The sequence below is a fragment of the Pararge aegeria genome, chromosome 1, assembly GCF_905163445.1.
Source record: "Pararge aegeria chromosome 1, ilParAegt1.1, whole genome shotgun sequence".
Taxonomy (NCBI): Eukaryota; Metazoa; Arthropoda; class Insecta; order Lepidoptera; family Nymphalidae; genus Pararge; species Pararge aegeria.
Genome location: NC_053180.1, coordinates 858,125 through 885,338, shown reverse-complemented (window position 1 = coordinate 885,338; position 27,214 = coordinate 858,125). Strand labels below are relative to the sequence as shown.

General features: G+C 38.5%; 1 protein-coding gene across 5 annotated transcripts in view; it reads right to left on the bottom strand.

Moving 5' to 3' along the window:
- Positions 1-27,214, bottom strand: part of LOC120637568 (protein 4.1 homolog) — a 91,086-nt gene that overhangs the window by 19,510 nt on the left and 44,362 nt on the right. For 4 of the 5 annotated variants that reach the window (XM_039909408.1, XM_039909423.1, XM_039909431.1 and 1 more), the window contains exons 2-9: positions 13,888-14,059; positions 12,468-12,615; positions 11,683-11,799; positions 10,550-10,733; positions 9,672-9,824; positions 8,259-8,444; positions 6,843-7,015; positions 3,152-3,249 (exon numbers count right to left, since the gene is read on the bottom strand). In XM_039909408.1, the coding sequence (XP_039765342.1) occupies positions 3,152-3,249; positions 6,843-7,015; positions 8,259-8,444; positions 9,672-9,824; positions 10,550-10,733; positions 11,683-11,799; positions 12,468-12,615; positions 13,888-14,037 (1,209 nt within the window). In that variant the 5' untranslated portion in view covers positions 14,038-14,059. Of the gene's footprint in view, positions 1-3,151; positions 3,250-4,708; positions 4,947-6,842; positions 7,016-8,258; positions 8,445-9,671; positions 9,825-10,549; positions 10,734-11,682; positions 11,800-12,467; positions 12,616-13,887; positions 14,060-27,214 lie in introns of those variants that run through there. The other variant, XM_039909440.1, reaches the window with a different exon arrangement.

The window sequence follows — 27,214 nt, the reverse complement described above, 5'->3', positions numbered from 1 at the left end:
GCGGGCGGCGGGAGGGTGCGAGGGTCACGTTCCACTGGGCACCTGTGTGTCGGCGGTGTAGTCGCCCTCCAGCGAGGAGGCGGACGAGGCGGAGGCGCCGGCCGAGCGGCGCCGCAGCTGAGTGCGACACAACGTTACTGCGGGCGGCCGCGGGCGTGGCCCGGCGGACCGCCGCGAGGAGAACACTACAGCTTCGTTACTCTATGGTTACGACTTAATCGAATGCTCTTCCAGTATTACAAACGTTGCCTTTTGTTATAAACAAAATAATTACGAAGCACCGTATAATAAATTTATCTGTTAGAATTGTGGGCCACAATAAGTTGATTTACCACAATTGAAATACACTCCTACACAATCTCCTGACAACGACAGTGTGCAAATCTTGTCTGATTCTACGGAATGGGATAAAAACTCATTCCAAAAAAGAAAAATAATAAATTAAATAAATTAAGGAAATAATCATTGTCAAAGATTTCAAGTCAAATTTTAGATCAAATTGTCATTTAAATATTCGTCAACACTGTAGTAAGTTTTATCGTTGAGTATTTTGAAAATAACTGTCCTAAAGGTATTGAGCGGCAAATTTTTATGGCAGTCTGTCAGTTTGTTATATAAAGTTATAGCCATATAATTAATTCAATTTAAACTTTTGGAATAACCTCCTATTAAAATACAATGTATAATTGTATAGCTCTCTTGCTTCTGTTCCATGCGTTATATCTTTCTTCTCTCTCGTGTAACAAAATGTAAATAAACGTGACCTTGACGTTTCACTCATAAATCTCGTCCATAAAAAGTATTGAATCGCCACTCCAACAAAATCATCATTATATAATTACAAAGAGAACTATTGAAAGTTCGTTGCATTAAGAAACGCCCTACAGCGTGTGCGAGTCACGGAATTCTGTGAGGGTATACCTAATAGGTACTTCATTCGATCAGTTGTTAAATTATTCACTTTATTAAAGTGAACGATATTTGGAATATTTCCAAGAAGTAAAATTGTATAGATTAAAAAAGCTGCCGAATTGAGACTATTACAATGTCATCATCTGTAATCGTGTATAGAGTTTTCGGCGAAACTATTTGACAGGATTTCTTTGCTTATTAAAACTATTAATTAATTACTAGGAAAGGAGCTTAAAAACGACCAAGTTGTTCTTCGCATTCGACGCGTGAAATCCAAATGTTCACAGCCAATTGTACGTAGCAATGTAGTGTTTTCCTCTGTTGTTAAATGTTAATGGGCAACCATGAATTTCAAATGAGATCGTTACCGTGCAAACACTATTAGTTAATGTGATTCCACTGAATGTAAACCCCAGTTAGGGTTGCTACCGGCCGACAAACTCAATCCCTTTTCTAAGCATTATAATCTTTGAAAACTGTATTTTTCATATTACTTGCTATTTAAGTACAAATCGGAGAATGAATTCATTTCTTAGTGCAGTTTTCCAATATGTAGGACACAAAATAAAAAAAAGAGATTACTGTATTCAAAACAACGTGAGGTCATGTTAAAAAAAGATCTTATCTCAGATGTATGTTCTTACAAAGAACATATGGTACGTCAAGATACATTTCTACACCCATTTCGAAAAATTAAGTTTGGGAAATTGTGTTAAGTTAATATTTATTTCAATGCTGTTTTCGAATATGTAGGACGCAAGATACAAACAAAGGGTTACCGTATAAACAACAGCGTAAGGTCATGTTAAAAAAAGATCTTGTTTCAGATCTATAACCTTGCAAAGAATATGTGGTATTTAAAGATACATTAATACACCCATTTCGAAATACAAAGCACAAATTTAGTTTAAGAAATTGAATTAAGTTTACAATTATTTCTTAACAGCATGTTTTCAAATATGTAGGGCGCAAGATACAAAATAAGGATGACTGTATTGAAGAAAACGTAAAGTCATTTTAAAGATCTTAAGTCAGATGATTAGTCTTGCATAGAATTCGTGGAATTTAATACATTGTTACACCCATTTCGAAATGCAAAGCAAATATTAAGTTTGAAAAATAGAATTGAGTTGATAGTTATTGCATTTCTTATATATTATTTGGATAGCGGCCGAGTGGCAACCCTAACTATCGTTAATGTCCCGAGTTGAACGTTATGCCAAATCCCCGTTTAACGCTAGTAGTTACTGAAATTGAGATAAATACGTAAATTGTTTGTTGACTGAAGCGTTACTATCATGCAAATATTGATGTTCAATTTGCCATATCAGAGAGTGAAATGTTTGTTTCTTTAGCAGTCTACATTTAGTGAACTTAATTTTAGTAGGTACATTTGGCTTAAACACCATAAGTTTGTCTCAATGACTTCTTCATGTGCTCTTAGGGTCTTTGCACAAGGTACGCACATCTCTTTTTGCGATCACGTTATGAAAGGCAGTTGGAAAGGGTATACCGAGTACATGGGTTAATACAGTATTTATAATTATGAGAAACATTTTTTACACAATTTTCTTAAACTCAATCATCGTCATCACCATCATATCAACCGGCATATTACCGGCCCACTACACGGCACGGGTCTGCTTCCACAGTGTGAAAGGTTCAGGTAATAGTCCACCACACTGGTCCAGTGCGGATTGGTGGACTCCACACTCCTTCGAGGACACAATGGAGAACTCTCAGGCGTGCAGGTTTGTTTCACGATGTTTTCCTACACTGTTCTAGCAAGTGATCTTTTTATTGCTTAAAACGCACATAACTTAGATAAGTTAAAGGTGCATGCTGGGATTCGAACTTTTAAGAAATATCTGTTACAAAGTCTTCATATAAGTACGCGGTGACAGCATCTCTCTTATCTCTCTCTCTCTCTCTCTCACATATATACTTGTAAATGGAAAAGTAATTCATTAAAATTTTATATTATATCATAAAATCTGAAATTAGCGTTATTTGAAATTACAATAACTTCTCTGAATCGTGTATTAGTGATAATTTTAAAGGATGTAGCCCCATTCCAACTTGCCTTCTTAGCACGCAACACAATAACGTGTTGTTTGTTTGTTTGTCGACGACTGACCACAATGTACCGAGCACAACCCCAGTATACTCATTTATGTCTAGTATCACAGTTATCATTCAGGTATGTACCTTAGTTGTTAGTGAATAGGGTAGAAAATACCTTGTCCTTGAGTGTGGGTCGTGCGGCGGGCTGGGGTGGCATGGTGTGCCGCTTAGTGGCCTCGGGCACCGACTCATCCTTGTCGTTCGCCGCCAACGCTGGAAAATACAAAGGTATTTGTTAATTTTTGTCATATTTTGTTCTGTCATATTTTGCTACTGTTCATAAACAAAATAAAGTAAGCTAGATAAACTAAAACAAAACTAATTAAATACATATACGCTGAAACACAAATTAATACAATATCTTATTGAAAAATGTTATTATTCCGTAGATGAGTACTTTGCTGGCCTAATTAATTAAATTTTTGTAACATCTATAATTTCACATGTTTTTTGCAAATAAATGATTACTATTACTATTAAAATTCAAAGTCAAAGTTAAGTTATTAATTCAAATAGACCCATAGAAAACACTTTTGATACGTAAATAACATACAAAATTTGTACATGCTCGTTAGTTAAGGTACCATACTTGTATACGCCACTATCCATTACGAAATATTGGAATTTGCTATACTCAAAGAAAAACAATATTATTACTTTAGAAAATTAAGATTAGTTTTCATAGCATATCTATTAATATTGTATTTTGGACTGAGAAAATTGGAAATAAATAAGTACTAACTAGAGTCCGTGCAAAGAGTAATATAATTAGAACTATAGAAATAAGAAGAGGGAAAATGATTGGCCGCCTATTAAGACATGATGAATTTATCACGAATATAATTGACAAAAAGTAGATGGAAAGATGGGATTAAGAGTGACTAATTAATGAGTAAGTTTCAGTAATAAATACTTGTGAAAGCGAGTACTAATTACATGTTTATTTAATAAAACTGACTTGCACATTCAATTACTATAAAAACTGGACCGAACATAGGTAACAGAACAAACAAATAAACAAACTGACACACTTTCGCATTCATAAATCAGAGTGAGTTCTAAACATTTGCGTTATATTATGACCTCCAGCATCTATAATCGCGCATCCTAAAGCTTTACCATTCTGCACGTGTTTAGACTGCAATAACATTAAAGACAAGTGAATCGTGAAATCCGTAAACTATTCATTATTTTATCACCTCGTAATAATGCCTCGATTCAGAGCCAAATTCAACAGATAAATGGTGTGAATCGCTACTAATATAATGAACGAGAAAGAGTGTTTGTTTGTTTGTCTTTCCTTAACGCTCTAACTGAGCAACCAATCAACTTTATTTTTTTCATAGAGTTAGTTGAAAGGACGTAGAGTAACATAGACTACTTAATTTCCCATAGTTAAACGGTTTTTAAGAACATTATGTAGAACCGTGGTTTCATTATGGTTCTACATAATGTTCTCAAAGGTGTGTGAAGTCCACCATTCCGTACTGGGCCAGCGTGTTGGACTACCGCCTTAACACCTACTCATTGTGGGAGGAGACCCGTGCTCTGTAGTAGGCCGGTAATCGATTAATGTGATGATAATTAATAAACTGTTCCCATGTTTTTTTTTAAGAACACGGGCAACACCTAGTAAACAAACTGTCCTTCAAAAGGTAAAACGATAACTCACGCGCAGCACAACTCGGAGTCCAACAATCGCTGAACACCATTTCAGCGCACTTCAATACTCAACTACCGAACACTTTGTAGTGTCACTTCAACATCAAACTACAAAAGTAGACTCCGATGTAGTCCCGTCGGGCGCCGCCTCTCGACTGAGCGAGAATAGAGCCGCGACGCCAAAGATGGGTGACGTCACGTTGTGAGTAAATAAAGTATTAATACCGGCTACTTCACTAGCGCAACTACACTCGCCTGCATCTGGGGCGGATGGTGTCATGCACTACGTGTAACGCACAAAATTAATTGTTTATAATTTTTAGGTGGCAGTAGTTTTTTGAGGCATATTTTTTTACCGGTTCAAGGGCGTGGTCGCCGGTGTAATTACAGGCATGTGATTCTTAACATCTACACCTCACGTTGATGTAGATGGGCTGCTACATTCTAGAACACGTTTCTTGCATGCCCTGCTTTGTTTTGGTCTGTTTATAAGCTAGTCCGAAATATATAAAAATCAACATAATCCAATATCTACAGATGGCAGATTAAAATAAGTCATGATATCCTTTTCCTACTTTTGTCGATGCGAAACAAAGCGACCCAAGTCGGTGTGTACAACTTTCAAGGTCAAATTTTGACTCGTACCTTTCCTCGGTACTTCGGAGTGTATGATAAGCCAGGCCAGCGTGGTGGACGTAGTGAGCCGGTAATGAGTTGATCTGATGATGATACTAGAGTTACGAGTGATGGCGACCCCTATCCGTCTCGATCCATCCCAGCAGTGGGTAAAATCATTGCATCAAAAGAAACGCACGTTTTAAAGAATTCGGGCCAAACGAACCACGATGTGTATGAAACTCATTTGAAAACTTATCTATGAAAAAATTTCCCTCGTCATTCCCAACAATGTGACACAATTTATTTTTAGACCATACGTGATAAAGTTTACTAATTAGTAACTATTGCAGTTTACATTCATGACTATTATGACTAACTGTTGCGAGAAATGACAGTGTTTTTTTTTAAATTGAAATTGACGTCATAATGTATGACACCATCCAATTGCAGTCTGGCAAGGTGACAACAAACGGTTGTATGAGGATCGAAAATGTGTGAGTCAAGAGCGCGCGAAAATATAGACGTTACTGAGACCGTAGGCCACCGACTATGACCATCACCACAGACACTTTCAATAATAGGACATACAATAATTAACAGTAATTTCTACCTTATAGTTGAGTTTATTTATATAAGCATGGTTTTTAAGTTTTTGTTATACTATTATTTTTATTAGAGCAAAATTAATCGGTAACCCATTCACCTACAAATTTGATTTAATATTAGAGAAATCGGCTAAAGTTAATGGTTAGAAATAAAAATTAACATCATTCCTGCCTTATCGACTTTAAATGAAAAATTATTTCAAATAAAATCAATTTTACTAATTAAAAATGGAATAATCTTATCGAATTAGTAGAATTCGTTCAAACTTTTTAGATATAAAACAGTATATCTTAAAAGTTTGAACGAAGTCAGACAGTTTGAAGATGGCCAAAATCAAGTCCAAAGGAGTCGGTTACAAACATACAAACCTACAACCAAACCTACAGATAAAGCTTACAAAAAGCGCGATAAACCTAAACTGTCCGCCGCCGTGTGGGTAAGTGAGTTAGTAATGGTTGATGTATATATTTACAATTGCATTTAATGTATTGGTTTGTTGAGGTACATTTATTTTTTTCTCAAAACATCCTGCTTCTTACATCGGCACTAAAATTAGAGTTGGCTTGATTCAACAAACATTGGCGTTACGAAGTATTTTAAAAAGAAAAGTGTCGATCTTCTCGATCCGCGTAATTAAACGCAAATAAACTCGGCATCACACTTCGGTAATAATTCCACTCACAAAACGATTCTTAGTATCAACGAATCCAGTGTTTTAATATTAAGGAAAAAAATTGATTTTGCGGCCGACCGCAACGACCCGTTAAAACATGCCGCAACTTAACGCAGCAGTGCGCCCTTCAAACCGCAAGTTGTGTGTCAGTACTACGATCGGAAACTTTTGTTTTGTTAGAATTACTGTAAGTAGTAGTAATTTGTGTAGAGGTCGCAGTAGCGGTGCCGCTGCTGGCGGTACTCACCGTCCGCGCTCCGCGACGACAGCCTCCTTGCGGAGATGGCGCGCGCGAAGTGCGGCTGCGTGCGTTGCGGCGGCGCGGCGCGCGACTCGTAGTGCGTGCGGCCGCTGTAGCGGAACCGCGAGCCCAGCCGCGGGAACAGCGTGCCGCGCGCCGCCGGCTCCGGGGTAGTCAGCCTGGGGGATATCCGTATCTATACCATTATAACCGGACAGTAACTAACCCCTAACTATCCACTAATGACAGAAAATTAAAATTAAAATGGATAATTAAATCAAAATTACAATGAAAATCAATCAGACGAATGCCCTGCTCCGCCACGCCGGCCTAGAGCCCCTAAGGTAAGGAACGACCTCTCGGGGCACTTGTTACCAGCTCCGAATGAGTGAATGAATACACTTTTATTGTACACCACATAAACATACAGAAAAATTGAAAATAAATAGGTAACGCAAAGTATCTATACAAATTGGCGGCCTTATCGCTACATAGCGATCTCTTCCAGGCAACCAATGGCGTAAAACACAGCTCTAGAAGAGAAATAGCTGGTGCATAGAAATATACATATATATTTGCATATAGGCCTATATATACAGAAATATGATATATATATAATAAACTATATTATATTGCAATAATATAGAGATACTGATAATTAACATATACCTATAAAATGAATATTAAGAATACATAAATATATACTTATATACAATAACATATATGCTCCAACCTAGTTCTCAGCATTCCTTTCCATCAGGCTCAATTGTCATCAAGCACCAAGCCCATCAATAATTTAAAACTAAAGGCTGTTAGTACTGGGACAGGAGTGAAAACTCAAAACCATGAATAACAAAAATGGAATCACTACTTGATGTAAAATGATTAAATTGTACCCATCAAAAATGTCAAAACGCACTCTAATGTATCATAACAGTTAATCGAAAATAGTACAATGTAATAAATACAACGTGTAACCGAATTACGAAATTGTGTTGAAGGATGCATAAGTCTATTTCATAAGGAATCACCCTGTCATATTAAATCAAAAGAAGCATATTTATTTTTTCATACAAACGAATTCAAAACATTTTAAGTGTTTACTTATGACAACCCTATTGATGACAAAAGACCGACACGCGCATAGTACCCACGCTACACGTCGCCTAAGTACCTATTAAAGTTACGGGATTCACATGATTTTAATTTTGCATGTTATGTTAGGGATGTATCTGATTTCTTTCAGTAAAAACTATGATGGGCTACTCCAACACTATAAGGTTTTCGGTTTCACAGATAAATCTCAGAGACAGTACATAATTTACCTCTGAAGCCTGTGAAGCATTATTTCAGTTTTCATTTACACGTTGTATATACGTTTACATGTATACAGGCCGCTACACTACGCGTCGTGGCACGTACCTGAAGAAGGTGTGGTGTTCGACGCAAGTCTTCCACAGCTTCTTGGCGGCGCGGTGGTTGGCGAGCTTGAAGCCCACAGTAGACTCGAACTGCTCGAACTCGCCGGGCCGTAGTTTCACATAGAAGTTGTGGCGCTTGTAGCTGATTTTGAGGATCTTGGGCCAAGCGAAACGGTTTATACGGAGTCTGCGGAGGTCACAATTCACCATTTAGTAGGGTTCAATCTGGTACTAATGACCGTTCCTGTCGAAACTTAGCGATTGAAAGCACAGAACACTAACAGACCGTATCAATACACATAAGTTATAATATTATTTGCTTAAAAATTACGATTGAAAATCACATTTTCATTTTTCAATTATTTTGGAAATAAAATTAATGTGTCGTAGCTTATTTATCAGGCACTGCTCTGTCTGCGTTCTAAGTTCACATTTAATACGGATTTTTACAAATTCAGTAGAAACCATATGCTTTCCTCGGACTTTAAGTAGCTGTAGTAACAATGTCACTCTCCGGCCTTTAAAATAACTCAATGTCAAATGTAAGGTTGATTGGTGGCTTAGTTAAATATTAAAGCATTTAAAACAGTAGTAAGGATAGTATGGCTCGCGAGATTTTTTTAGACGTAGTAAATACCGATTTTTTTAACAAAGTATATACTTTTGGCGGACCATCGAGTTAGTGCTCGCGATTATAGCAGTCCGGTTGCACTTTTTCTTCTGTCTAAGTGTTTACTTAGGACAACAAATAAACCATCTTTTATAATAGTGATAGAATTCCTAAAATGGTTTCAGTAGTTTCAGTATACAGATTACAAACAAGCAAACAAATCTTTCCTATTCACAATATTAGAAAACATTACTTGTTATAGCTATTGTTGTCTCTACTTACAATATAGGTAATATCTTAAATAACAGTTAACATAAATTTAATGATTTGAGAAAACTGTTCCACAACAATTATGATATGAAATTCTGATTCAGTCAGAAACAGTAGCCTTAGTAAAGTCTATTTTTTCTTACCTATCTTATAATGCAAACAATATTTTCGTTACTTTAAAGCTTCAAGCATATTTCAAATCGTTAAGAAAATAATAAAAACACACTTAAATAAAAAAAAAAAAGGTTTTTATTTTGTTTGTCTTTATTTATTTGTTTTTTAAATCAAACTTTAAATTAAAAAGTAATGAATAGATTAATGATATTAAAAGACTAGTAAGAAAAAATGGTGTATAATGTTCTCAATGTAAAATGGGCTGTATGTCACTCGTTTAGAGTCGCAAATCTTGCACATCTTGTTCTGCCAAAAGCTAGAGCTGAAGAATATTACGAAAATCTGAGCTTTAATACAATATGCATAAGACGTTTAATCTAATGTTGAAGTATTTCTCTACTCGATTGCAGACACACTCACTTCTCTCGGTGCACCAGCAGGCCGGAGGAGCACACGCCGAGCGTGATGTCCACGTTCTCCGAGTCCTTGGCCGGGTGCAGGTCGACGCCGTACATGGCCAGCTTCTTGGCGTTCTCCAGGTAGTTCAGTTCCGCCTCTGCGGGCGTCTGTCCTCTGCGGCGCGGACGTATTGTACAAATTACTAGTTATTTAAACAAGTGTTATGCACATGAATAAATTATATGGTGGCTTTTCGATTGTTGACCGTCATCTTCAATTTAAAGAAAAAGGCCCTGATGATGATGATTTCGACGACCGACTGATTTCTTCTTACGGCTACCTTTTATCCCGATTCCTTAGGAAGTTCCCGAGGAAAAATTGAAATTGTTTAAGAGCTAAGCCGTTTGGCAGACCGCTTTGAAATTTGGTATGCACTTTCTATATCGATCTCTCAAATAGTTTCCGTGGTTATCTTTTACTACAGACCCTTCTAACTTTAGATCAATATCTGTACTACCCACTCTCAGTAAAATCTTTGAAAAACTAATTTACTTTGAAATATGAAAACAGTTACTTAATTGTTAATATAAACAATTTATTGTATGCCAATCAATTTGGTTTTACACGGGGTCACTCAGTGATCAGACTCAGGTCAGATGCTGGTGTTGAGTTAATATACCTGGCTAAGCAAAAAAAACCTGGCTAAGTTTGTTGTCGGCTCTTCTTAGACCAGGACGCGTTTGGAACCCTCCTAGCTTTAGTTTTAAGTTGACGAATGCAGTTATCACCATCACTAACGTTAGGGTAACATGTTAAATGTATGAACGCTTCATAAGTGCCTGCGAGCGAAGTCTTAGGAGGTCGCGGGCAGAGGCTACTGTAGTGTTGTAGGGGCGTACCGGTGCGTGCGGTGCAACTCCAGCACCTTCTCCTCCAGCTCGGGCGTGGCGGCGGCGGGCGGCACCAGCTTGAGCTGCTTGCACAGGCCGGCGCCGCTCTCGGCCGGCTCGTGGTCGCCCAGCTCCGACTGCAGCAGGTAGCTGGCCAGCAGCGCGTGCGTCACCGCCGAGCACGGCAGCCGCCCTGCGCACGGCACTGTCAGCACACGCCGGAGGCCGACACTGTGGCCCCTGACAAGGGACGCAATCGACCTGACCGACTGCCGAGGCATCTCCGATAGCATCCCCATTCAAATCCGATTCCCTGATTATATCTTCGAAATTCACGTAATTTTTTAATTTTAAAAATGGTTGCGACCGAACCATTGTGTGTAAAATAAATATAACTTTATGGATTATGATGGATAAATAAATTGAATTTGAAGCACGGCAACAGGGAGTGAGAGAAATTTACCCCTTTTATCGATCACTCAGCTATATTTTCTGGATATTATTTCAACATGTGTGCCAATCATGCTCGGACAGTTGATAAAACCGTGGAGAAATATATATTTTTGTAATATGGATCCAATTTTGTAAATTCCCTGTGAAGAAAAATGTCTCCTGCCCATAATACTCGTGCTGGACCGTGAACGCTCTCCACGTCACCGAACTCGATAGCACCACAAGAATCAATGTGATTTAACAAATGGGCAACGGAAGATTACACATCCCAAAGTAGAAGTATTATGCAAATTTGGTATAACAGTATTCATGACAATAAAAATCTTCATACATACTCAATTTTAAAACACCGGGTTGTGTTTAGCTTAACATTTATTATGACATTAGATACCAAAACTTGACAACCAGCACTGGAAGAGCGCGGAGCGTGTGAACTTTGAATCCCTATCTCCTATAATACCTGGGCGAAGCAGAGAAATCGAGATCTAAGTCAGACAGAAGCTAGCTGCCAAAATGTAGAAGTAAGTACGAAGAAGAAACCAACGAACGTGACAGGAGTTTAGCTTGACGTTTTACCCGATGCCTTCGAGGTCCAATGGCTCGCGAAGCTTTACCTCGCCCTACCCCCGAGTGTCACAGCTGCAACCCTGGTGCTGACGAGCGGCTCACAATGAAGCCAGTGGCCTTACCGTCCAGCAGGTCCTTCCGGATGGCCAGTACCAGCTGGTAGCGCGTCAACTCCTCTAGCAGCTGCGCGGGCTCCGGCGGGTAGAACTTCACCGCGAACCGCAGCTCCCACGGCTCATCTGTTCACAGTGAATATAATACTCTGATGACAAGTGGAAACCCATCGCCATTACACTTCATAGGGTACGCGAAGGTCACGTCACGCAAAGTAGCGCTCTGTGTCCATCAATCTGAGGCGTAGATTTTAAACCTCAAGTTCCTGTATTTTCACCGACAACCACACCCTTCAGATCGGAACACAGCAAAGCTGCTTGGCGGCAGCATACTGCTTGGCGATAAAATAGGCATGGCTCTTCCTCGGACGAGCTCTGTCACCAAAAGCTCTACAAAAAAAAATCGTAAGCCTCCAAAACAGGTAAATTAGTAACATCAAAATACAGTTACGCAAATAGTTTAATTTATAGCAAAAGTAATAAGAATTACACACAAATAGTTGTTTTAGAAATCCATACATACACACATTGATTTTACTGATTCTAATATGTATTTATTAATCTGGTCCAAGACCAGACCAGGAAAGAAAATAACTATTGTATTATTTTAGATACTCAATCTATAGTATCTAAAATAATATGTACAGTAATGAATCCTAAATTAAAAAAAAAACTTTTTTAAGGTTATTTACTATTTCCAATCCTTTTTACTAAGTTTACTGTGGTGTCTCAACAATGCAACCTGGCTTTACATTGGAGTTGTGGATAATGTATGAAGTAAGAACATCACGTACGTTTTATCAGCTTTGAGACGCGTTTCTCGAGATCGATCCACACCCGCGGGTCGCCCCGGTCTTCGTACAGCAGGCCGAAGTAATCCTTCTCCAAAAGGTTGAGACTGTCGCACACTTTGCTTAGAAGATCGTGGCCGCGGATCTTTCTCTGAAACCGACAACATTTGCATCGTTTTTTTGAAAAGCAAACTACTATTTTTTGTACATATCTCGATTCCAATGTTCCTTTGCTGAAACAGCTAATAACTTGTACTAGTCTACCAGCAGTACATACGTGGAAGTTACGTTTGGTTTTTTGAAAATCCTGCAATTCGAGGATTGATTTCAATAATTTCATGTTACACATCGGTGTTGCCTGCGGATCAACGTGTACCTATCTGGTAACTATTGTCTGGTCGAAACAAAAATGTTAGGTATTTTGTCAATAAATTCATAGTCCCAGTCCGCTGTTAGGATATATATATATATATATTGTGACTCGAATCGGAGTCTTCTGGTTTCAGGACCGCTCATCTCTCACCTGAGCTATTATCATAACCTTGTAGATGGCGGCGAAATTTACCTTCGTATTTTATAAATTTACAAAATTTCGAAACCGACAGGATTTGAACCTGCGACTCTCGGGCAATCGCGGCCTGAGCGCTTTCACCAATTAAGCTACGGCTCTCCTACCGTCGATGCCGAAATTAGTATATGCCTTTCACATCAGTCTTATAGCGACTGTAGTGTCATCTAGTAGGAAACGTTGCAGTTTCGATCTACTTTTTCGAAGTTCGAAAGACGCTAAGACGCTAGCTAAATATGGTAGCGTCATCTAGTAGGAAAAAAAAAAAACCCGGCTTAGTTTGTTGTGGGCTTCTTCTTAGACCAGGACGCGTTTGGAACCCTCGTTGCTTTAGTTTTAAGTTTACGAATGTGGTTATCGCCATCATCTCACTACCGTGTAATTCTTATGTACGCATCAAAAGTGCCATCTATGGGCCATCTATAGTGCCATCTATAGTGCCATCTATACTTGAATAAAGATATTTTTGACTTTGACTTTGAAAACTTTAGGAAACGTTGCCGTTTCGATCTACTTTTTCAAAGGTCCATATTTCATAAATTTAAATAAATTTAATAATTTTTTTTTATATGCATTTAAAATTTATAAAATTGATAATTCCTCCAAGTGTAGGTAAAAACACTAATAAAAATTATATAAATACCTTCGTATTCTGCTGTAGCCGTTTATAATTGCCTGAAAACACGGATAAGACTACGTTTTCTAAGAATGAAACCGAATAGATCGATTTATCGACCCCAAACCCCTGCTGCTTACAAAATTTGATGAAAATCGTTGCAGCCGTTTCCGAAATTCAGATTATACAAGTATACATAGATAATTTTAAAGGTATTAGATAGTTAGAATAGAACTCACATCAGCCTCCAAATCCATGAAGGAGCCGTCCAGCAACTCCACCTTGACCCGCGCCAGGTTGCCGGACGGGCGGCGCTTGGGGGACTCTTTGGTTTTGGCCTTCGTCTCCTCCTTGGCCCCCTTCGCGTCCTTGGCCACTCCCTCCGGCATTTTGCCGCGCTTCCTTCAACACCTAGAAAAAAGGTTAATTTAAATTATCATTTGAAAACTGGGGCCTATTAAGTAACAGTCTTAAAGAAAGTATTCCTAGAACTCTATATGGAGATATGTAAATATGTATTAAAGTGACATAAAGAAAAAAAATTACAAACCCTAACTTATTATAATAAATTGACATTTAAACATGTGTGTGCGTGTGAATAATTGTTTTAATATTTATGTAGACCTTAATCTCTTCTGTGGACATAATGATCCGTGTAAATCAAATATCAGTGTCCCCTTCTGACCTTACACTTAAAGACAGCTGTTGCCGCGGTTATTTTATGAAGAGTTATACATTTTACTTCCAAGTCTCAGAACCTGCCTCGGATGAAGAAATGTGATACTTGAAGGAGTGCAACTCTACAAGAAATTACCCACGGAAGTGAAAAATGCGAAGCCGTTTACAATTACTTAGTCACCTACTCCCTCGGCATAGTATCCCATTGCTAATAGCTTTGAATATGACATTATTAAAAATAGGTGCAATGTAAAACCGTGGGGGTTAAGCAGTGGCAGGGTATGCACTAAGGTAATGCAATGAATATTTTCTCCGTGTTAGGTATATCATCTGCCCGCTTGGTGCAAACCCTGTATCCACGCCACTGGGGTGGGGTTAAGGTGCTTTTAATGTAATCGTTCAAGGTTAAATATTATAAACTATGTTAATACAATTCTATTGTACATCTCAGAGCAAAATCAAATATAATGCAAATACAATAGAGAGGAAAGGTACTCGTACAAAGTTCCGTTATGGGAAAAAATATAATTTATCAAATTAAATTAAAAACTGCAGAACACGCATCGACAATCATCGATCTAATATAACGGGACGGTAATGGCAGGTTCGCGCCCGTTCACGAGGACAACTCGCTGTTAGACCCGGCTAACGGTTATGGATTAGAAAAATTTACTGTGGGCTAGGCGAGCCAAACCAGTTATGGCTTATGTTTACTGCACTGCTTCGAGTCGTCAACCGAGTGTCCTTCGTTTGCAAGGGCCTTAATAATAAACGTCGTATAACGATGGAATTATGTCCTTTAACTGAGGATAGAATAGTTATGCCCAAGTTACGCAGTGTTTTGTCACTCTTCAACTGATAGCAGCACGTCTCTGTGGTTTAAAACGAACAGAAAGAAACTTCTGTATTTTTACATTAGTCGTTCACAAGCTAAAGTAAAAGACGTTATCTGAATTCACGAAAGAATAATATTTTGAGTAACATATTAAATCAATGAGTCGGAGTGTATCGATAATGCAGTCGTATTTATATCAAAATACCCATCAACCAACTCTGTGTCATGAACATTGGTTGTTAATCAAATATATTTTTAATTGTTTGTGGAAAACTATTTATTAATTAAATAATAAATATCGGCGTATTTTTTAAAATCCTAATCAATTTAATAAAATATCTGCCAAATATGAATTTTTAGTTAAGAGTTTAATTGTTTAACCATTTTATAAAATTACTGTAACATACGAATAAGTTTTTAAATTCAATGAAATGTGATCTCAGCCTAAGCAAATTGATTTTAATGTTTTCTTTTTACAGCAGATGTGTCATTTTTGCAGATGCAGTTTACCGAATAAAAAAAAAATACATATTAAGGAATAATGTAAAAGCTTCTGATCGTAACATTTAAAACTTAGTAAAGTTGCATTTGAATACGAAAAAATCAGAATTTCTCATTCTCACGAAGCTGTGTGCGATTTCGACTCGGCATTGGCTGCCACGGTATCTTCGTACCTACCACCACGCGCTAACGCGGGCGGCCATTGTTTACGTTTAAATGTACCTACCTATAGAATTATACGCGGCCTGCTGTGCATCTCTTTAATTATGATACGTTACACAAGCGTCGCAAAATGTGCCTTTTTTACCTCGCTTCGATTAGCGTTCATGAGTTTTTGGGCATCGATATTTCCATCATATCATCCAATTACGGGCCAACAAGGCACGGTCTCTGTCACAGTGAGAAGAGTTTAGGCCGCAGCCTACCACGCTGGCCAATTGCTGCTTGGTGGACATCGATATTTCAATCAATTGCATTATCGATAGCTTTACGTGCTCTCCGAGGCAAGGGGTTTATCACCGCCAATTTCCAAAGTACGGTCTGGTACTAAGAATAATTATTCGTTAGAAAAGCCCTGAGATCTAACCTAGGTCGTTGTTATCTGCAGTCGATCATGATATCCACTAGATCCACGCGCCAGTCGGCCGTGAAAAAGTAACTCATATGTTTCACTCACTCAGTTATCTCAATACCAAAGCCAAACTACGATTTATGAATAATTTAAAGAAACGCTTGATACTTTTTAGGGCATACCTACTCAGGCACTTATACGATCTAGTTCCGCGTTCAGCGTTTACCACAGAACAGCGAGACGCCATGAGCGTTAGCAACCGTACCTATGTGGTTGACATCCAATGAACTCGCAAGAAACATAATTCATTCGCGTTTCTGTTACGAACCGCTAAGGTAAGAACGCCCTTCCGGCGTCCGTGCTTCCTGCCACATATTATGTATAACTTGCGTACGCGCGAGCGTGTAGGCATCTTCTTAACGTTTGTGCCTTACCAAGGCCTTACTTAAAAACACTAGGTGTTGCCCGTTTATGACGGTTTTTTTACAAAACCAGAGGGAAACGTTTTTTTTTCCGCGATAATAAGTAACCTAGATTACTTACTCTCCGTCCTTACAACTAACTAAATGCCAAATTTCAAGTCGACTGAATGCGTAGTTAAGGCATTAAGTAAAGCCAAAAAACAAACAAACAATAATACAAACACAATTTCGCATTTATAATATTAGTAAGGATTCAGGAGAAATTGTAAAATATTCTATTAAAGTCACGTCTAAATTCCGCCGCAGTTCTCTTACCTGCTAACCAACGCCCCCGACAAGACGGCAGGTGATATAAAAAGCAGTGTCTCATCTTTCATTCATCGTCTCATTGAAACATGAACCTTTGGATATACGTTGAAACAGTCCCTGATAATAAATGCATATCGAAGGTTCGGCATTGGCGGGTACTTGGGATATCGTAAGAATTGGCAACGGACTCCTGAACGGCTGGCATAGACAGAAAATAAAACTAATATCAAACATTCAAATTCAAAAATTCTAAATTCATTTAATTCAAGTAGGCCTAATATGAGCACTTTTGAAACGTCAAATCTGTGGGTGTGTAGTGACTCTACCACCGATTCCATACCCTGACAAGAGACAAAATTTATTTATCAATCTGCCAAAACACGGTAACAGAGAATAGGAGAAGTGTACCCTCGTTTATTCGGATATTATTTCCGACCGTGCACATTTTTTTGTAGTAACAATTATTACAGTAAGATTAATGACAACTCAGCTCTCCTATAACAAAACTTAATTTTTAATGATTACATTCTAAAACCATTTCGACTTACTCGTAAGTATAAGTAGGTAGATAGTATATAAAACAAGTATTGTTTATGAATGTTTTCATGAAGGAGCTGCAAATGGTTGCTTTACTAGCATTTACAGGTCCCTCATAAAATCATGTCTCAGTCTATTTTAGGACCCATTTTTAAGAGTTCTATTTTAGGACCCATTTTTAAGAGTTCAAGGACACAAATGCAGGAACAGTAGAAAGGTCTTTAAACTCAAACTGTGGGAAAACACAGTTTTGTCCTTTCCCCGGGGAGAAAAATGTCTCCTTTCCATGCCGTGCTGGATCATGCGCGTAAAAATCAAACCCGCAATTTCGATAAACCTAACAATACTTTAAATCAAAACGCGACAAGCAATGACAATTTCGTTGAAGACATAGCCAAGTATCCACGCGGGAACCGCTACGTGATCGGATGCCCAATGCATTGCCGACCGTGGCGGCCGAGTCCGTGGAACGCGGGGCGCGCGATCGAAAGTGACGGACTACTGGACAGCCTTATTACTTAAGTGACGGACTAACAGCCGGCAGGCTCATGAACTTACGCGGGCTAACTGTAGCCATAGCATACGATTTGCTCGCTCACAATCAAGGAGTCTTTGTATGGTAACTGTAACGTGCAAGTTAGCAGACCGCACTTCATGGCATTTACCCACTTTATAGATAAATACTGTAACACTAGTGAAACATTGTTATACCCACGCGGTGTGAGCTTGCGTACAATAACATATTAGTCAAACTGCTAGTGGGTTATATATTAATCATCAGCATAATCATATCAACCCATTACCGACCCACTACCGACCGAGTTAAGGCTGTAGTCCACCGCGCTGGCCCAGTGCGGATTGGTGGACACGCCTTTGTGTATATTATGGGGTACTCTTAGGCTTGCAGGTTTCTCCACGACGTTCTCCTTCACCGTTGAAGTGATATATTAATTGCTTAAAACGCACATAACCTAGAAAAGTTAGAGATGCGTGGTAGGATACGAACTCGGCCCCCGAAAGTGAAGTCGAAGTATAAATACTGTGCTATAAAGCTGCGAGTACTTGTACGACAACCCATTGTTGCGGGTTACATCACCGATGGCATTGTGATGTGTGACGTGCTTGGAATTGGCCCCGAACATGTGGCACATGAGCACGCCGGGCGGTTAAATAATACGCGGAAACCACTAGTGTTTTTTTGACTTAAAAATTCTACAAGAAAACATTCCTAAAAATATAATGCACTCGTGAGGGGTGAGACCTAACAATCGATGAGTAGAGCTAAACAATGAGAGAACCCGCACAATGTTTGCTTCTTCGAGTAGCTTCCTTCCTTCCAAACCTTAGGGCTTTTTCACCAATAAAACTCGCAACGAGGCAGCAGCCAACGGGGCATCAAAAACCACAGGGATGTTAACACAATTTACGTTTTATGACATACATTTGACAGACCATCAAGCATCAGGCGAAAGACACACTCTCTGTGGTTTGAAACTACCAAAAAAATACTGTTTTTTATACATTGGTCCTTCAGAAGCGCTACTATTTTATTTAGTCGGACAACATGTTAGACAAAATGCTCATGCATGCTCAAGATAAAAAAAACTTTATAAAGTATGCCATACAAAAAAAGAGCTTCTATTCCAAGCTACTCGTGTAACAGAAGCCGATTGTCTAAATAGTAAGTAAAATTAGGACAAGAGGAACAATGAACTGGCGCGTCTTTCTAGCCGACAGTGCAAGTTCATACGCACGTAATTTGAAAATGAATCGACTCTCCGTAGAGCGAGCGCGGTGAATAGAGTACCTGCGTACGTAATTATGGACTATGTTAAGTATAGCAAGAGTGTTATTGTACTGCGGAGTTTTATACAATACAATAGCGTACTTTTAATGAAATAACAACCTCTCAGCGTCTGACAATTGTCTGTGTGTTGCAAGTTACACACAGACAACTCCGTTTCATGGTCACTCTACCGTTATCAAAAGAATCAAATCATTAATGAAATACTTACAGAAAACACTAAATTAGGCTCTTATCTTTAAACAATCTGTGAATATTATCCAAAAAACGGTGAAAACCCCATCAAAATCCTTTGCGTGTTTTAGAGATAGGTCGCGAATAAACGGATAGACGCAACTTCGTGTGTTGCAACTAGTAGGTAAGTATATAGAGAATTGAAGGAGATAAAAATATATTTTCTTTATGCAATGTATGTTTTTATTATTTTTAATGTTTCGTTATTAAAAAGTTAATTGAAAAGATTGTTTTCATTATAACAAAACGAGAAAAAATAGACTATACATTTTACAAGCGGCAAAGACACTACAATTCGAGGGCGACAACGAGAAAGGTGTTTATAAAATTGTTTTTTTCTTTCCTAAAGTATATTTATATAGACACCCTTTGGTGTGGGCGACAACAAGAAAGGAGTTTATAATTTTTTTTTTTTTCCTAAAGAATATTTATTATATATACCATTGTAGATGGATTGACTTGTCGAGTGAAAGTGCATTCCGTCCGTCCGTCTGTCAGTCATACTGACTGTAATATTTTCTATATTTTCTGTAATACTTCTAAATTAGAAACTGTCAATCCGAAATAATATAATAAAATATGGATAACCCATTGTACCTATATGTATTCGTTCGAGGGAAAGTGGTTCAATTATTCCTACTTAAAATGCGAGATCCTAGTTCGAGAAGAAACACTTTTAATATATATATTTCTTTGTAACTAGAATCAAAAGTCAAGGATGTCATATCGCCATTAAAAACAACTGTACTTTTCCATACAACGAATATATTCTCTTACATTGATTTAATATGTTACCATCGTAAAGCTCACTGTCCTCTTATATCAAAATAATAAATCGAACCATGTTTACAGAAAACTCATTTTTAGTTCTTCGTGAAAGATTTCTCTGTTCATATCAATACATCATAGTTAGCGCATGCTGATTCATAAGCATGACTCGAGTCAAACTGAACTTCATGTTAATTTATAAGCACTTTAACGGCTTAGTACTAAAAACTGACTCACAGCAATAATAAAAAATGAGTAGCCTTATTATGATAGAGATTGAATTGAGAAAATGAATAACCACCCTGGTACAGGCGAGTAATAATTGGGTCGTTGTTTTTTGCTTGGGTCAAATAGTCCCGATACACGTATATCTCGCGCCATTAAAGAATACATTTATAAAAGGCGGCGGATACCAGGCTATCTCTATTCGCACAATATTTTTGACGGCCGAGTGGCGCAGTGGGCAGAGACCCTGCTTTCTGAGTCCAAGGTCGTGGGTTCGATTCCCACAACTGGAAAATGTTTGTGTGATGAACATGAATGTTTTTCAGTGTCTGGGTGTTTATTTGTCTATTATAAGTATTTGTGTCTATTATAAGTATTTGTGTGTATTATATTCATAAAAATATATTCATCAGCTATCTCAGTACCCAAAAAACAAGTTACACTTACTTTGGGGCTAGATGGCGATGTGTGTATTGTCGTAGTATATTTATTAATTATTCCAAAAACCGTGTATTATGCGAACGATTACAAGCAAATGAGGCTTAACACCTATGCCTCAAGTTATGGACCCAGAGTGGCATTATGCAGGACGTGCTTCTTGCATGCGCTGTCAAGTGTTGCTCTGATAATAGGCGATGGTTTTCCAATTAACATCAGGTGGGCCATCGGATTGGTCCGACAATTATTACTAGTAGATTACATAAAAAAAGAGATACGGACGAGATCAGCCGCCTTTTTTTTGACGGCCGACTGGCGCAGTTGGCAGCGACCCTGCTTTCTGAGTCCAAGGCCGTGGGTTCGATTCTCACAACTGGAAAATGTTTGTGTGATGAACATAAGTGTTTTTCAGTGTCTGGGTGTTTATATGTATATTTTAAGTATTTATGTATATTATTCATAAAAATATTCATCAGTCATCTTTGTACCCATAACACAAGCCATGCTTACTTTGGGGCTAGATGGCGATGTGTGTATTGTCGTAGTATATTTATTTATTTATAATTCTTTTATATCAAGCCATTGTCATGGAGTATACTTCCAAACAGAACACGATGGTTTTTACCATCCCTCTCTTCCCGCGGGTGCCTTACGAGGCGACTAAGGGAATATAATGCAGAACGGACAGCAGCTTCCTTTGTGCTACTACTACCATCTTCTGCGATCACCAACCCGTCTGCCCAGCAATAATTATGAATGAACCCTCCCGTTGGTAGTGGCCTTTGGGCTTCTCAGCATCACTCACTGAAGGACTCAGCGACTTGGCCGGCTGCTAAGCTTCTGGAGTTAGCTAAGCTGACTAATGACCTTGCGAAGAGGCGCTTCAGCTGCCCTACGTACTGCCGTTGACTGGGAACAGGCCCAGAAGAAGATTCGGTGCATATTTTCAGCGCCTGCACTTCTAACCAAGTCAATATGGGTCCAATAGCATTAGCTAGTAGGATTAATGTTTGCGAATGTCTCCAGCACAACAAACTCCATCATAGCGAGGCGCTGTCCGGCGTAGATTGATGATAATGTGCGGTCAGCGTGTCAGTACACAATACCATTAGATACATTAAGATAGCTCGAGGCCAGCCTCGCTTGCACATAAATCTTTCAATTGGGTACCTAGACTACTAGGTGTAGTTGTTCTTTATTACAAGCTCAAGCTCATAAGAAGGCCACCAGTACTTATAACTTAGTAATTCCACACAGAATTCTCATCTCTCTCAGCAATTGGTTATAATTTGCCTCGCGAACCGGACTCTCGAGTCCGGTTCGCGAGTGACTCTCGAGTAACTCGAGTCACTCATAAAATATAAATAATTGGCGTTTATAAAGTGTTTATATGAGGCCTACTTTTGTTATTTTTTTTTTAATTCTATTTGACCAATCATAAAGAATGCATGCAATGCGGCCTTCTTGTTAGTGACGTGCACAGAGCGTTCGACCACATTTTTTTAAAGAACAGTAGAAACCGGCTGTTTGTATCGAACTGCATTGATAACAAGTCATTGCTTCTGTCGACCTCACTGACGCAGTAGTTGCGCTGTGCTCAGTGGTGGGAGGTGCCGCATTTGATCCCCTGCACGAGCAATTTGGGAATCATTAATTTCTGAATTCGCTGTCGGTGGGAGTCTGGGGGGAGGCTTCTGCTGTGTTACCGACAAACTCGTGCACCCAAACGATTTAGCGTGCCGGAAAGATGCCGAAACCCTATCATGCTAGCCCGCTTACAACTTGTCAATCAAACTGTACACTTGACTATTTTTTTACACTTACTGGAGACTGTTAAAATATAACTATTGAGTACTTACGTAAATAATAATTGTTTATGCATCGATAAAGCGGAGTTGGAGTAAATCTTTATATAAAAATATAAATTGAAGTAATTTCCGGCGACCTACTTGCGATATCGAATTGTTATATTGTACAAACAGACGGGAATTACTGTTATAACTTCCGATGGGAAATTATTGCGGATGTTGCTGTTTCCACGTTGCGAGCAAGATAGAGCCGATAAACATCGCGCCGGCACGCGGCGGAGCGAACAGATCACAAAACTATCGAGACCAGACGAAATAATCAGTTTTTAGTAAAACGATATAGATAACTAAGGGTTTTAGGTCATGAACGCGAAAAGTGATAAAGATGTAAACACATCGATGAAAGGTCAGTATTTACGTTATTTTCCTTAACAATAAGTATCTAATAAATAATATAATAAGACAAAAACATCGCCGTCTATCCCCCATTTAAGCGTAGCTAGTGTTATGAGTAAATACACAAACACTCTTATATAAAATACAGATAAACACTGAGACACTGAAAACATTCATGTTCATCCCACAAACATTATCCAGTTGTTGGAATCGAACTTACGATCTGGACTCAGAAAGCCGGGTCGCTGCCCACTGCGACAATTCGCCGTCCCAAGTTCCAACTAACACAGTGGATGTAAAAAAGGATCCTTAATAAAAAAAATCGAAAAGATCATTTCTTTTTATGTAACCATATAGGTACCACATATCATACATGTGTTCTAAATGGCAATTGATAAATAGGATGCAGACGATAGAATGATGTTATATATGTATGGTTATATACCTAAGACAGTTTAAAATAACACTTAAGCACACACACATATATATATATTACACACATAAATTTCAATAATATCGTAATCAACAAACAATATCAATCGGCGCGGGATTTGAATCTGTTATCCGTTATCGCCGCTGGCGGCGCGCCAACTGAGTCACGAGGGTGATTTATAGCTGCTATCGTGTTTTGCTGTATGTATTGATGACTTACGGCCCCTAAACATTGTCGCTACGGGCCTGATAAGAAAGCTGAGAGTCACTCTGCTAGTGATAGAGAAAGCAAGCTTGGAGTTTCTTGCCGTGCTTATATATAAAATGAGACGATAAGTTACCGTTGAAACCAAAGTTATCGCACAATGAGTTGAGAGGCAGGAGTGGCAATGCCACGTAACTTAGAAGACTGATGATCTGGGGGAAAGTAATGGAATCGTGACTATGGGCTGGTACAATTGGTAGACCCCACACAAGTTTTTTTTCGGGCTAACCTGTAAGAGCTATGGTAGCTATATTAAACCCATACTAAACGCTAAATCGCTTAGCGTATCGTCTTTATCGGTAACTAGCCCAGACACAAGTGAGTCGCACAGTCACAAGTTCGTTGATTTTGAAAATTCCCATAAAAGCCTAAGACTTTTTGCTTGCGAAAAACCAGAACGAATCTTTGTCGACAACATGGTCCTATGTATCGAATGCAACTTCTTGAAAATTGCTTTCGTAATAGTAAAGATATCTTCAGCGATAACATACCTAGTGTTGAGCATAAGTTAAGAATTTCCATAATTTTTTTTTGTGCTTCTTTTTTTATATTACTTTAGCTGTTTTTAGCTGCTTACAGCAGCATCATGTACCCAGCGGATTTGCATGCTATATTCGGATCGAGAAGGCACAATTGTATACACATACCAAATGGTGCTATAGTTTATATTAGAGTAAGCAGTGGATAAAAAAAAGGTATTGCACCCGCAAATGGGTTGATACGAATATGCTGAGTCTTGAAAACTATTTGGTCAAATTTAGTTAAACTAACAAATCTTAATTTCCTTTCCGACTGTAAACAGGAACAGATGCCTCCTCTCCGCCGCGCTTTGTCGCCCGCATTTATTATAAGATGTTCCTTAAGCACCTAACTACTGACTAGTTTCTTTAATATTGTACATATTGAAATGTCCAAACCTTGACAGAGTTAAATGCAAGTATGATCTCACCACGACCTTTGCAAGTTATGATGTGTTCCTATCACTTACAATTTAATAATAGGTCTATTATGTATCTAACTACTATCGCCGCCGTTCCACGGATGTCATCGTTATACATATATCACAAAAAAAGCATACTGCACGTACCAATTCTATAATATCCATCGAACTTTTCATCATAGTATAAACTGACGTCAACAGCTGGATATGGGACTTTATGTTTAGCAGCTGCAACTGGTTTAATGTAATTTTACCTAGTAGTAGGTTTGAAATACCACTTGACGTTATTTTTTTTTGTATGTTATATGGTGGCTATTCCAGGACCTTTAAACGTACATTTCGTAGTTATTATAATGAGCCATGAATTTAACAACGTATTGAAAATCAGAAGTGGGATGCACTTCTTTAAAAATTATGAGATTGATCGGGTTAAAAGCTGAACTTTGAAACTATTGGTTAATTTTCTGAAGGGAATTTGTATAACATACACACACGTTTAAGTTTATTTTCATCCTCAACACATTAAACAATTACCGGGCACTGGCCAACTACAGGGCACGGGCCTCCTCCCAAAATGAGAAAGGTTTAGGCCGTAGTTCAACACGCTGGCCAATTGCAGATTGGTGAAGACGCACCCTTTAAAACATTATGAAGCACTCTCAGGAATGCAGATTTTCTCACGATGTTTTCCTTCACCGTTGAAGCGAGTGATATTTTAATAACTTCAATCTTCATATCACATATCTTAGAAAAGATAGAGGTGCGTTCTGGGATACAAACCCGTTGATTTATTTATTTGGCACAAATTGCAATATCTTACCTACTTTTATTTGGTCAAACTTGTTTAATAATTATACACATTATTTATTGAAGGTAGTTAAAAACTACTTAACCGATAGTTAACGAACATTTAATGGTAACCGGCGGAGAAACCGCTGTCCATCTTCATAATAATCATAAATAACAAAAATTTCGAATTAAGATACTTATTTATTTTGGATACGCCTTATTTTGGTAGTCGGTTAGAAACTCAATTGCATTTAAAATACAGTCGTGACCGTTTATTATCCGAACGTTCCAAATGACATCATATAACCTCCGTAATGGTTTATTTATTGCGCTAATGATTAACCTGTATGTACGTCTATCTGACCGTACCTACTACGTTACAATGACTCACTATGACAACACATTACAGCGAAAATTACGTAATTTTTTTAAGGAAATGGTAATGGTATTATTAATTAACTAGAAAGATATTATTGTAGTGAACATGTTATGTTATTCATTACACCTAGGTGTACATGTGGTGGTATGATATAGTTGCGGCAGAGTAAATCAGTTAAAGTCGAGTCTTATAAACTATTAGAGCAACAATTAGATGCTTTTAGTAACAAGGTTGAGATTTGACGAGAGATTACGATATCGACAGATCGCGATCAAATAAATATTACTCTAAGTTGTACTGTAAATAAAATGAGCGTTCTTCACTCAGAAATAGACTAAGTATAACTATTCCCATATTTATTTGTTTGCCTCGCTGGTACAAAAATACGTATGTTCGGTGGAAGAACTGCACAGATCTTGCACAGAGATTGCATCTGGGTGTAGGATGCTTCTTAGACAACACCTATTTCCTGACACCGAGCTTGTGCCGTGTTGTCACGACGGATCAGAATACAGTTGTCACAATCCCTCCACTTTCCGCGGATGTCGAAAGAGGCGGCTTAAGGAATATAACGGAGATGTGCTACTACCATCTACTGCGAACACGAGCCCCAAATGCTGTGTTCCGGTCTGAAGGTCGTGGTTGCCGTTATAATATGAAACACATGAAAGCACATGAAGCTTAAAACCTAAATCTCGGGTTGATGGACACAAGATGGCACTCTGTGGGACGTGTTACTTGCATGCCCTGCCAAGTGTAACTCGGTTACAGGCGATGGTAACTTACCATGAGGTGGACGATCTACTTGGTCCGGCAACTATAACTATTATAAAAACCCCTCATCCGTCCACCTCGGTGATTGGGCTAGTACCTAATGAGTGTATTCTGATTCGTGCCATCAACACTAGGGGTATTTCAAACAATATTTACCAAACTAAGCGACGTGGCAGTTGGTATGATAAATTCGTAACGATTTAAAAGTAGATACACAGATCATCCAGCGCCAGTCATTCATCACGGGACGGATCCCGCATCCCTCAAGTGGTCTGAGCGGCCCGGCTCGGCAGACGGGCATAAATCATGCCCGCCGATACATATTTATGTAGCAGCGCTAAACGTATCCAACGCGCCAGACTGAGAGTAACCCGCGACGCAAATAGAGCGGTTTCTTAAGTTTAACAGCTTTTTTTTATAATTATTATTGACGGACCACATTTATAATAACTATAAACAAT